The sequence below is a fragment of the Zootermopsis nevadensis genome, unplaced genomic scaffold, assembly GCF_977971745.1.
Source record: "Zootermopsis nevadensis isolate Lab colony 2312 unplaced genomic scaffold, Znev_1.0 Znev_ptg000002l, whole genome shotgun sequence".
NCBI classification, from domain to species: Eukaryota; Metazoa; Arthropoda; class Insecta; order Blattodea; family Termopsidae; genus Zootermopsis; species Zootermopsis nevadensis.
This window is the reverse complement of record NW_028259134.1, coordinates 7,514,716-7,526,661: the sequence shown is the minus strand read 5'-3', so window position 1 is coordinate 7,526,661 and position 11,946 is coordinate 7,514,716. Positions and strand designations below refer to the sequence as shown.

General features: G+C 36.8%; 2 protein-coding genes across 3 annotated transcripts; both read right to left on the bottom strand.

Moving 5' to 3' along the window:
• Positions 1-1,610: 1,610 nt before the first annotated feature.
• Positions 1,611-8,360, bottom strand: LOC147875055 (kinesin-like protein Klp61F). Of its 2 annotated transcripts, none has more exons than XM_087348851.1 (5): positions 8,068-8,360; positions 6,530-6,684; positions 4,889-5,032; positions 4,179-4,394; positions 1,611-2,660 (listed from the first exon to the last, which is right to left on the bottom strand). In XM_087348851.1, the coding sequence occupies exons 2-5, from the start codon at positions 6,676-6,678 to the stop codon at positions 2,495-2,497; spliced, it is 675 nt and encodes a 224-aa protein (XP_087204977.1). In that variant the 5' UTR covers positions 6,679-6,684; positions 8,068-8,360; the 3' UTR covers positions 1,611-2,494. The 2 variants fall into 2 exon arrangements, with proteins under 2 accessions (XP_087204977.1, XP_087204982.1); XM_087348856.1 differs by having other exon boundaries at positions 1,611-2,531.
• A 2,935-nt stretch (positions 8,361-11,295) lies between these two features.
• On the bottom strand, positions 11,296-11,730 carry LOC147875054 (protein CFDP2-like). Its single transcript, XM_087357005.1, has one exon. The coding sequence runs from the start codon at positions 11,728-11,730 to the stop codon at positions 11,296-11,298; it is 435 nt and encodes a 144-aa protein (XP_087213131.1).
• Positions 11,731-11,946: the final 216 nt, after the last annotated feature.

The window sequence follows — 11,946 nt, the reverse complement described above, 5'->3', positions numbered from 1 at the left end:
ATTTCTGGATCATACGTTTAGCTCAGGCAGCATTTTTTCTGTCTTGGAAAACCTGCAGTCATCATTTACATTTGACAAACTGCGTCATATGAAGCTTGTGACCAAACTGAGGGGAAGTGTGTATGTGTTATGTCACTTGTTCAGGTTAGTTTCTGCAGACCATCCGGCCTGGTTGTCCTCAAATGCTCTCCCTTTCCTGATTCTTAGGTTCTGGAATGACAAAAGTTCACATATGTCTGTGTGTTCATGTGATCACCATATTAGTATTAACCTTCCATCTGGGCAATTCCTTTTAAGTTTTCTGACTGAAGGTTTGTATGCATTTCTTATCTCCTCCTTTGTGTGCTACAGATCCTGCCCATTATACTTCACTTGAATACTTTAATAATTCTTGGTAAGTGTACAAAGCTTCGCTGCTACCCATTATCTAATTTAGTTCATCCTCCTGTTTATATACCCCTTCTACCTTCTCAGGACTTTGTCAACAAACATCTTCAGATCGTGATGCCCAGCATAATATTGCCACAGCATAGAACGAGAAAAGTAAATAATTAAACAACCATGCAGTTTCAGCTTTCTCTAAAGAGTGAAATGTGGGAATCTGTAAAGTTAATGATAACAACAGCGACTTTAACTTATTTTTTAAGCTTAGGTGTAAGCAAAATAAGGAATAAAAATATCTTGCAAAAATGAGAGGAGTCTACGTATCTAAAGTAAGAGTAACAGTGACCAAAAAAATTGATAGGCAGTGTCGGACACTGCCGCAGTTATTTTCGTGAAAACGTCAATCTTGTATAGTATATTGAAATTAAACAAATTTTTTGTTTTGAATCGTTTAATTCATTTGCAACTTACATTTATTGAATACAGAGTAGTGGTATGAGAAGTAGGATACATATGGCTTTCAAATTATTTGAATACCTCTTGCAAATGTCAAATCTATACATTAATAGTTTAACTTAGGGATATTGTAAATATAATAATTTTTATAAATGATCATTTCTTAATTGGTACACATCCATACTTGACCCAGGCTCGTCAGATGCCGCCTGAGTTGTCAGAGCGCGCTTACGTTGCCTATATTCGCGGAAGTACTGCGCGTTGGTTTTGGGTCCGGACCCGGCGTTTTCGGTGTCATTCTCTTTGGAATCTTATGCTCTACGCATTCGTGCCCGATTCTTGTAATTCTGGTTTTACTTTGCCCTCATATATCGCGACATTTTAAGAAAATCGGGAAATTTTCAAACTTTTTAAAATTCACAGCCTCGTATCTTTTTGAGTTTTTGAGATACACATTTGGAGGCCAGGATGAGTTGTAACATATACACTCCTCTTCAAAACAACACTTGGTTCACTCGGATCGGATAATTAGTCTCTGAGATATGATCCCGTTTATGGACACGTGTCGAATCCGGAAAGGCGAAAATCGTGGGTTCAATTTGCGCGTGCGCAGTTCGCGACGTCCGGCCGCCACGAATGTCGGAACGGTACTGGCACAAACTTTCATCCTTCCTCTTTAAAACGAGACTAAGATGGCGGCGCGATGTCTATTTTTAGCCGAGTTATAGAAGTTTGAAATTACTTCGACAGAAACTGTTGCTCATTTGGGCACGATTGCCTCCCCACACCAGACATCAATTTTAAAGACGTTTTCACGTCAAAATATACCCTAGAATTATGCAAGTAATATTAGGCTTATATGTTACTGATGTACTTAGACAAGGGACAATGTGCTCCATTCTGAATTATCATTTAAATAATTTTTAATGTTGATTAAGCATCTCTGAAAATATTTTATGCTGTTCTTTGCCTCACTCCACTACTTGTTTTGAATTGTCCTGTTCATACTCTGTATGTGTGTAGTGTATTTGTATATACATGTGCATGTGTAAAAAATATGTTGCCTCTTCCATAGGACCCTATGCCAGGAATTATTCCTCGCAGCCTGAGGCATCTGCTTGCTGAACTAAAAAGACAGGAAGTTGATCTTCCTATCAGAGTATCTTACATAGAAGTCTACAATGAGAATGTTTATGATTTATTGCCGACAAATGGACCTTCAGAACTCAAGTATGATGGTGCTTCAGGAGTAATATGTATATCTTATGATTACAGAATTTCATTCTCTCCTAAACTTTATAGTTTTTATTGTACATTGTACTGTATCCAGTGTAGTGTGCAGTGTTTATTTTTTGTGCCTGGTAACATTATTTTCTGAAAGTCCATAGAAGTATTTGAGTACATTAATTATACTGTATTAACCAGAAGGAAAATAACTTCTTCTTTCGTAAAAAAAACTTGATCTTCCTTCAAAATGTAGATTGAGGACGTTTGAGAACTATTTGGACCAGAGAAGGATGTAGTGACAGAGGCTGGTGAATGTTCCAGAATGAGGAGCTTTATGATTTATTGCCGAGAAGTGGACCTTCAGAACTCAAGTATGATGGTGCTTCATGTCTTTTTGACATACCATGATAAGATCCTTCTTAAGCTTCTAGTTAATTTCTGGACGACTGAGTTCTTCCATTGCTCTGCGGGCATGAAACAAAGTGTCAAGTGTCTTCTGCTGATTACATTGTGCAGGTGATATTGTTGCAATAACGGAGGTTTTTGTCTGGTCTCCAAAAGAATTTTCTAACAGGTAATGTAATCCTGAAAACCTTCAAAAAAAAACAGAAATTAAAAATGCTACATCCATTAATGTTGAACACAGCTGCCAAGTGACTCACACAGCAATACAACAAAACGTTTTTTGCTCTACTTATTTACATGTCATTATTAAAGAGATGGGGCCTTATATAGCCTAAAATTTCAACATGTAAAATATCCAAAAGGTTTAACAATCAAAAACAGTAAATGACCATTTCCTAACATTTTGTAGTAAGATGAAAAATTCAGGTCTGCAATTTCTGTTGTTTTACTGGTTCATCTTTAAAGGTTTTATTGGATGAGAAACTTTTTCTTCTGTCTAATAATAGCGTTCATATACAAAGCAAAATCTACTATAAAATTTACCTTTTGGTCTCTGAAAATGTTATTATTATACAACTGTTTACAATAGTAGAGTGGCTGCCTTGAAAAGCCAGTACTTGTACATTCCTTGACGTAGAATCCAAAGACTCATTAATTACAATTGTTTATCTGTAATATGTATGCCATATTATTCATCTGTCAAAAACTGTTCTCTTAAGAAAAAAAGAGTATCTGAAAGGAGGATAGCAACATTGTGCCTGTGTGTATGCATTTAACAGCTACATTCTGGCTGAACATAAATTGATAAATGTTGGTATTAAGAATTCATACTAACATTTTCTAGTCAAATGCAGTGCTGGTCTAATCCAAGAAGCAAGGGCCAGTCGTCACCATTTTATATGAAAAATTACAGAGTGGGGCATCCATATGTTTATAGCCTTATGAACAACTTTGCTTGAAATCTAACACTGGCAGAATGCAAGAAGACACTGCGTATAGTGAACACAATCCACCTCAACACTGCTGCCATGTCAATAAGTGTGCAGTAAAAATCAGATGGGATAAGCATTTCATTAAATACACATGTAGAAGAAATATACATAACATACAACATTTAGGAAAGCCAACTAAATATCAGTGTGAAGTGTCCACCAGTAGACAGATTTTTCCAGTTCCACAAGGATTATAATTATAATTTATAGTGCAAAAAGGAGTGATGCCCAAAATAAAAAAATCTGTAATGATAATACACCAATGTTCTTCTAAAAGCAGTTTGACATTACATTAAGTGGCACAAATCTGAATGCTTGACCTCAAGCCCATTGAGGTGCTGGTAAGGCCTATACTACCTAAGCTAAAAACATTGTGCCTGTCCCCATATACCAGCATCCAATTATATTGCTTTAATTTTCACAAACCTATTACTTTGTTACTAACATCTCTGAATGAAAGTTGCATGAGACTGGTACCTGACTGACTGGTTTGCTTGCATACCAGGACCCCAAGCTTTGTAAGTAGTAGTAGAATCCCCCCTTATCACCCATCAACCCACAGCTGACCATTTAAGGACACGCTTCCAGATTCATGCTGCTACCTATAAAAATATCTGTGTACTAACATATCAACTGCATAAGGCAAATATGCAGAAAGTGAAACTATAGCACTAAAGATGATAAAGGCCAATCAGACACCCATTCTCTACATACCTGAAAGGTACGCTCGTGGCTCCGTCCACCAAAAATCTAACAACACTTCCTAGTGTCTGCATTGTCTGATTAATATTTCCAGCTTCATCGCAGACAGCTGGCCATTCAATACTCTCACTATGAACCAGATCAACAAGGTTCAATTTCCCTCTTTTTGAGGGCTTTTCACCTTCTGCTGGAATCTTGACGGTAATTGAAAGTATTGTGTGAGAGCAGCTATTGAAATAAAACAATTCAGTAGGCAAACAAACTTTACAACCAATCTTCATGTAATCTCTGCATAATTCAGTATTATCAGGAAATAAGGAATAAATGTTGAAGCTGGCTTTTACAAAACACTTCTACCAACATATCTGTTTTAGTATTTAGGTTTTTTTAATATCTTAAAGCCAAGTGGTATCTACGAGTATAAGTCCCAACTGCTTATACAATCAGTAACTCTTATTTTCATATGATTCTCATTGTAAACAGTGATCATTTCCTTAAACAGCATAAATCAGTTGATGTTTGTAATGGTGAAGTGTGGTGTCTCCTTTGCAGACCAGACTAAATTCATAAATGTTATTTAGACATGCTTCAGCTTCAAAGGATTAAACTTTCTGTCACTACTTATTACAAATTAGGACCAACCCGCATAAACTTCAATTTATGTCACTAGAAGTACTTTAACTGCTTTCATATCTCTTCTAGTTTGGTGTAGTAGTGCTTACCTGGACTGATAATTCTGCTCTGTGTGTTGTGTGTGTTTTCTAGAAAAACCCCTCTCCAGGATTTCATATATATCTTGCTCATCAACTAATTGTATTTCTTCCAAGCCATGTATAATAGGTGAACCATCTGGATCATTACAAATGCTGTAGTTTAACAAGAGACAAGAAGTATTAAAAGTACCTCCAAAGTGTGCATGTAAGTACCCAAAGTTTTAATAACAGTAATATTGACATTAGATATATCTGTAACATGTCCTTACATGTTTCACTTTTACTTATTCAATAACAGTGAAAAGAGTGTTTGTAGATACATTAAACAGCAAAACCAATCTTGTGATAAAATCCTCTAAGGTGCATCAACTCAGAAGAGAAGTCCATCATATCAGACTCGGTCTTCATCATCAAGGAATGCGATGGCTACCCACAGTTAATTGTTTATACACAAGGTGCCACATGCATGAGGGATTTATGGAATGCAAATAAATTCTCTTCTATTCTATTCAGTGATATACTCTGCTAATCTTTTTCTCAGGGTGTCTGCAGTTTCTGCTGTATAAAAGACTGACACCGTTACAACCAGTCACTTATCTTTGATGCTGAGAACAAGTAGACATTGCTTCCACAAAAATAACCTCTCCTTTTACAAAGTCCTGGCTGACCTGTCATCTAAACATTCTGAAATGTCATCTTAGTTGCCTTCAGATGATTATGATGAACTTAATTCAGGTCAGTATCAAAAACACTCTCATTCAGTTTCCTCCTCCGTCAATGCTCATAATTTTTTCACTCCCATGACTGAACCTTGGGGGAGCACGTAAATATACACAAAGACTATAGGGTCTACTGAATGTGTAGAGATCAGCTAGAAACTTAAACAAAGGTAACACAAAGCAGGGAAGTTGTAAGCTGCCCCCATACAGTGCAGACTAAACAGAATGCATAATAAATACAAGAGGAAATGGAGGGAACATATGAGAGGAGAAAAATATCCAAAGTCAACTGATATAAATGAACCTTTGAATAATCTCTGTTTGTTAGCATTGCAATCTTTTGTGATCTTATTCAAGTAAAAGGAAAGGTACACTAAATCAACTTTCATTAACACAGGAAGTGTCTAAGCCTCTCTGACAAATTAACTTCATCCAAACACAGGTCTTCCAAGAGATGCTCCCTGTAGGTTTACACACTATAAATTTGTATTAATTTCTTGTCACTCTGAATTGTGCTACACACCACATGCATTTCATCCTTCTTGGACTGCACATTGTAATAATACATGGCAGAGTACAAAATATAAAGCTCCTCATTCTGGAACATTCACCAGCCTCTGTCACTACGTCCTTCTCTGGTCCAAATAGTTGCCATAGCAACCTATTCTCAAACGTCCTCAATCTACATTTTCAAGGAAGATCAAGTTTTTTTTAGGAAAGAAGAGGTTATTTTCCTTCTGGTTAATACAGTATAATTAATGTACTCAAATACTTCTATGGACTTTCAGAAAATAATGTTACCAGGCACAAAAATAAACACTGCACACTACACTGGATACAGTACAATGTACAATAAAAACTATAAAGTTTAGGAGAGAATGAAATTCTGTAATCATAAGATATACATATTACTCCTGAAGCACCATCATACTTGAGTTCTGAAGGTCCATTTGTCGGCAATAAATCATAAACATTCTCATTGTAGACTTCTATGTAAGATACTCTGATAGGAAGATCAACTTCCTGTCTTTTTAGTTCAGCAAGCAGATGCCTCAGGCTGCGAGGAATAATTCCTGGCATAGGGTCCTATGGAAGAGGCAACATATTTTTTACACATGCACATGTATATACAAATACACTACACACATACAGAGTAATCTGCTGTAATTTCATTGACAAAATAAGTTCATGACAGAAGTAACATCATATCATGTACCACATTTGAATATGCCATATCCAGAGGTCAAGTAAATATTTATGAAGCCAATCTAAATTGCCATGCAGTCCTGGAAATTTGCAAAATCTCTTTACATTTTAATTTGCATGAATTATGGCTTTGCTAGCTTCAACAAGTGGATTAAAGCCAATAAACTCACAATACATTTTGACAAAACAAATTTCATGAAATTTTGTACTACTAACAACAACTGTGTTAAACTAGTTATACAGTATGAGGATAAAACAATTGAAGAAGTAGAAACAAATAAATTTCTTGGCCTATAAATTGACGGTAACTTAAATTGGAAAACACACATTCAATACATGATGTCTAAACTCTCAGCATGCTTTACTATGACTGTCACAACACTCATGAAAACAAAACCTTTAAAATTAGTCTACTTTTCTTACTTCCATTCAATCATGTCTTATAGAATTACTTTCTGAGTGAATTCAACAGACAAGAAAAAGTATTTTACACCCAAAATAAAATCATTAGCATAGTGGCAGGTGCTAAAGGGAGAGCCTCATGTAAGGAATTGTTTAAGAAACTTAATATTCTTTCACTTGCCAGCGCATTCCGCCACTCATTATTATCATTCGTTGTAGACAACATAGAAAATTTTCAAACAAACTCAGATATTCACAATATACTTACAAGATACAGACATAACCTTCATGCCATGTGCCAAACACTGAACTCAGTAGATATGAAAAAGGAATTTATTATACAGGATTTACGCTACTCGATAATCTTACCCCCCCCCCCCCCCCCCCCCAACTATAAAAAGTTTAAATCAAGATGTAAAGTAGTTTAAGCCAGTACTAAAATAGTATCTCCTACCTCACTCCCACATCATAGAATAATTTACCTCGCCCAGAAATTCTCACCTATTATGAATAGATGTATGCAATACTGGTTATGCTTTCTTGATGTAATTATTTTCGCAGTAATACTGTAGTTGACTATAATTACTGTCACAACTATGTAATTTATATTTGTATTATAAACAAGTATTGTATTTATGCTATGACATGCTCTACATCCTTGGCTTGTGCCTATGAAGGATGTATGTAATGTAAATAAATTATATTCTATTCAACGATAACTGAAGAACATAAAATACTGACGAATCTTGTTCATAGTATATTCCCGAATACATTTGGAACATTACACCCATCTTTATTCAGGGAGATTTCATTAACAAATTCCGGCAAACATACACATAATTTCAAAAGTATGTATCTTACCTCACTCAGACAAAAACTTGTAACTGTTGATTTACTTCCTGTTGATTACTTGCCATTACAATACCTGACACTGGAAATGAATCTATAATAAACATGCAACGAAGCCGTTACTTTCGAATTGTAATTCGTACGCCACACAAATAATCCGAAAACCAGTGATATCTTCCTCACGTTATTCTGATAATATGGTTGGTCTTCAGAGAATATTCAAATGCACAGAGAATATAAATACAAAGAGGATCCGAAAATATTCAAATGCAAAGAGAATATAAATACAAAGAAATATCCGAAAATGAGTTCTTATATTTATGGCACTCGTTGGAGTTGGCCTCTGAAGCTATGACTTCTGCCCAAATATAAGCGAATTCAACCGAACACGGAGCAGTTGGACACACCCGAGTGATTTGTGCCTTCACCCATGAAAGTAATGGCGGCGACAGTAATGATATTGTATAGACTGGGAGGTAAATGTATACTAGACGACGAGACAGTATTCCTAATTTCCGAATTTGACTGTTGTTTTTGTGTACTTGTCAGTGTAACACATTCAATAGAGGCCATTTATATCCATGTGGGTTTGCATATATAACCTACTTTCAGATTTGTCCAGTCCTTATACAATATAAAAATACAATTTGTTCGTTATATGCAGTTTTATTGGTTATATATAAGTAGTGACCTTTGCGTGCATCCTGGTAAGCTGGTTATAGGTGCTATTTGTTTTAATACATGAGTACAGGACAGTATTTGTGTGCATATTTACATTTTTTATTTAAATAGTTCGTCAACACGGAAGTGACCTTTGATGTAAGGGCCAGACTTCAAGTATCACCATTTAGACTTTTTTAATGTGTAAAATTCACATCAGTTATATTTTAATAAATTGATGCATTTAATTGTATTTTTCAGGACAAAAATTTAATAACGTTCGAATAAATTACACAGCTACTCGTGCAAATCTGAAACTTAGCTCAGCTACCAAAGTTATATGTCAAGGATTCACAGGTAAACAAGGAACATTTCATAGTAAGCAAGCTATTACATATGGAATGAAATTTGTCGGAGGTGTGTCACCAGGAAAAGGTGGAAAAACTTATCTCAATTTGCCAGTATTTAATACAGTGAAAGAGGTAAATATTACAACTGATTTTGCATCATTTTAAGAATTTATTGTCTTACAGTGTGGCTCATTTTTTTTAGATTTAAAATTGGGAAATTAGGAATAAATGGTGTATAGTCTTGTGAAACAAGTTGTAGCTTCACTGGAAGAAATATCATATCAGCTGAGTATGTTTAAGCTGATGACTTGCCTTGCTCCATTCCAAGCCACGCTACCAACATTATTCGGACTAAACCTATCCATAATTAACCATTACAAAATACTACCTTTAATGTCCCGTATTTCATTCTGACTTCTCTTACTTAAGTTAGCATTGTTGCTTTCAATCTTTTCACTTATCTTAGCATTGTTGCTTTCAAACTTTTCAATTAATTTAATATTGTTGCTTTCAAAGGTTCTGCTCTCGGTGCTATCCTCATTACCTTTGATTCTTCAATGTTGATTTTCATTCCATACTCTCTACCTGTTTCCACTAACTTGTCCATCATGTTCTGTAATTCCTCCTCTTCCTTCGCCAACACTACTAAGTCATCTGCATATTTTACAGTCGTTATCACTCTTCCTCCAATTTTGAAGTCTCCTGTTCCCTCCAGAGCTTCCTTGGCAAGCCATTCCCCGTACGGGTTAAAAAGAATTGGTGATGAGCAGCATCCTTGTCTTACACCTCTACCTATCTCAACACTGTTGGTGTCTCCTGAGTCCAATCTCACTTTGACTTTTTGCTGCATGTACAGGTTTTTGATTAGTCTTCTATCTCTCCAATCAATTCCAATTCTCTGTAGGATCCTCATTAATTTCTTCCATTTTACTCGATCGAAAGCCTTCTTCCAGTCGTGAAGCAGGCACATACTTCTTCCTTGACATCGAGAACTCTCTCTGAAATTATTCTCATAACTCTGATGGCATCTCTGGTTCCTCTTCCTCTCCTGAATCCAAATTGGTCGTCTCCCATCACTTCCTCTATCTTCTTTTCTAGTCTTTTAGTCAGTATTCTAGTCATTATCTTCGCCGCATGTGAGATTAGGCTGATGGTCCTGTAATCGCCGCACTTCTTGGAATTCTTTTTCTTCTGTAATGGAATCATTGTTACTTCCAGAAAGTCTTTGGGCCACTCACCGGAGGTGTATATCTTGTTAGCGAGTCTAGTAAGAACCTTCACTCCTTTCTCTCCAAGTTCTTTCAATAAGTCCGATGGAATTTCATCATCTCCCGTAGCTTTTCTTCTTCTCATATCCTTTATGGCCCTCTGTACCTCGCTCTTCAGTATCTCTGGACCTTTGTCGTCCTCCTCTACTTCTTCTTCCGGCTCCAATTCCATCTCCATCTCATCCGGTCGATTGGCCTTGTCATAGAGCTCTTCAATATAATTTTCCCATACAGCTTTAACTTCATTCTGGTCCCTGACTATATTTCCTGTTGGGTCTTCTCTTTCCTGTGCTCTTTCCATCCTAGTTCTTTCGCCTTTGCATACATCATATCGTATCTACCAATTCTCTGGAGTGTCATTATCTCATTACATACTCCATTGATGTAATCTTCTCTTGCCTTGTCTGTTTCTCTTCTCAGTTCGTTGTTCAGTCTTCGATATTTCTGTCTTCCCTCTTCACTGTTGATATTCTTCCATCTCCTCCTCTCATCCATCTTATCGAGCATAGCCTGTGTAATCCATGTCTCCCTTGGTATCCTTCTCATCCTACCAACCTTTTCTTCTAGTGCCACTGTTAGGCACTTCTTGACATTCGTCCATTCCTCTTCAACGCTTTCGCCTTCACTTTCACTTAATTTTCCTTCCAATTCTGCTCTTACTTCGTCTCGCGCGCTCTTCAGGTTCTCCAGGTCCCATCTCTTCTTCCTCACCCCCCTTCTCCTGATTTTCTTCATTCTGGTACTGACGTTTGCAACTAACATATTATGATCAGAGTCGATGTCCGCTGATGGCAATGTTGTCACATCCTTTACGCTATTCCTAAATCGTTGCTTCACTAAGATATAGTCTATCTGGTATCTGGTATCTGGTCCTGTCTCCTGGGCCCTTCCACCTATACAATCTCCTGTGATGTTTCTTGAACCAGGTGTTGGTGATTACCAGTCCATTTCTTAGGCAGAAGTCAACCATCATGTCCCCTCTCATACACCTGCATTATCAGAATATCCACTGGTTCTGCATTCAACTTGATATACATCAATCTGTCACTACACGCTTGCACTTTGATTATACTTTTCTTGATCCATTTCTGCATCACTATTGTAACACCTCTTTCAGCACTATCACCTCCCGAGTAGTACATATGATAGCTTCCAGACTCGAAATCCTTCCATCGAACTTCACTGACACCCACAATGCACACATTATTTTTATCCATTTCGATCTTCAGATTTTCCAGTTTTCCTCCCTGTTGTAATGTCCTGACGTTCCACGTTCCTATGGTGAATTTCCTAAAAGAATTCTCCTGCCTGATACCTTCTCCCGAGACAGTCCTCGCCCGGAGATCCGAATGGAGGACTAGTTTACCTCCAGATTGTTTTGTCTCTGGAGAAAGCATCATTCATATTGTGATTGCTCCTGTTGGGCAGAAGCTGTCCTGGAAAAAAAGTAATGTGGTAGTTTTTCCATTTCCTTTCCACATCACAGTACCAAAACCATTAAAGCTGCTCCAGCCATGCTTGTGGTAATCCAGCCTTGAACCGTTCCCGGATCATTTCCTTTACGCTTCAAGCTGGTAATAGTGATAGGAAACCAACAGCTGGAGAATGTGGAG

Coding starts and splice junctions, on each gene's coding strand:
- LOC147875055 (XM_087348851.1), bottom strand. CDS start 6,678: ATGCCAGGAATTATTCCTCGCAGCCTGAGGCATCTGCTTGCTGAACTA. Junction 5,033..6,529: donor AATGGACCTTCAGAACTCAA/GTATGATGGTGC, acceptor GTTAAACTACAG/CATTTGTAATGATCCAGATG. Junction 4,395..4,888: donor GAGCAGAATTATCAGTCCAG/GTAAGCACTACT, acceptor TTATTTCAATAG/CTGCTCTCACACAATACTTT.
- LOC147875054 (XM_087357005.1), bottom strand. CDS start 11,730: ATGCTTTCTCCAGAGACAAAACAATCTGGAGGTAAACTAGTCCTCCAT.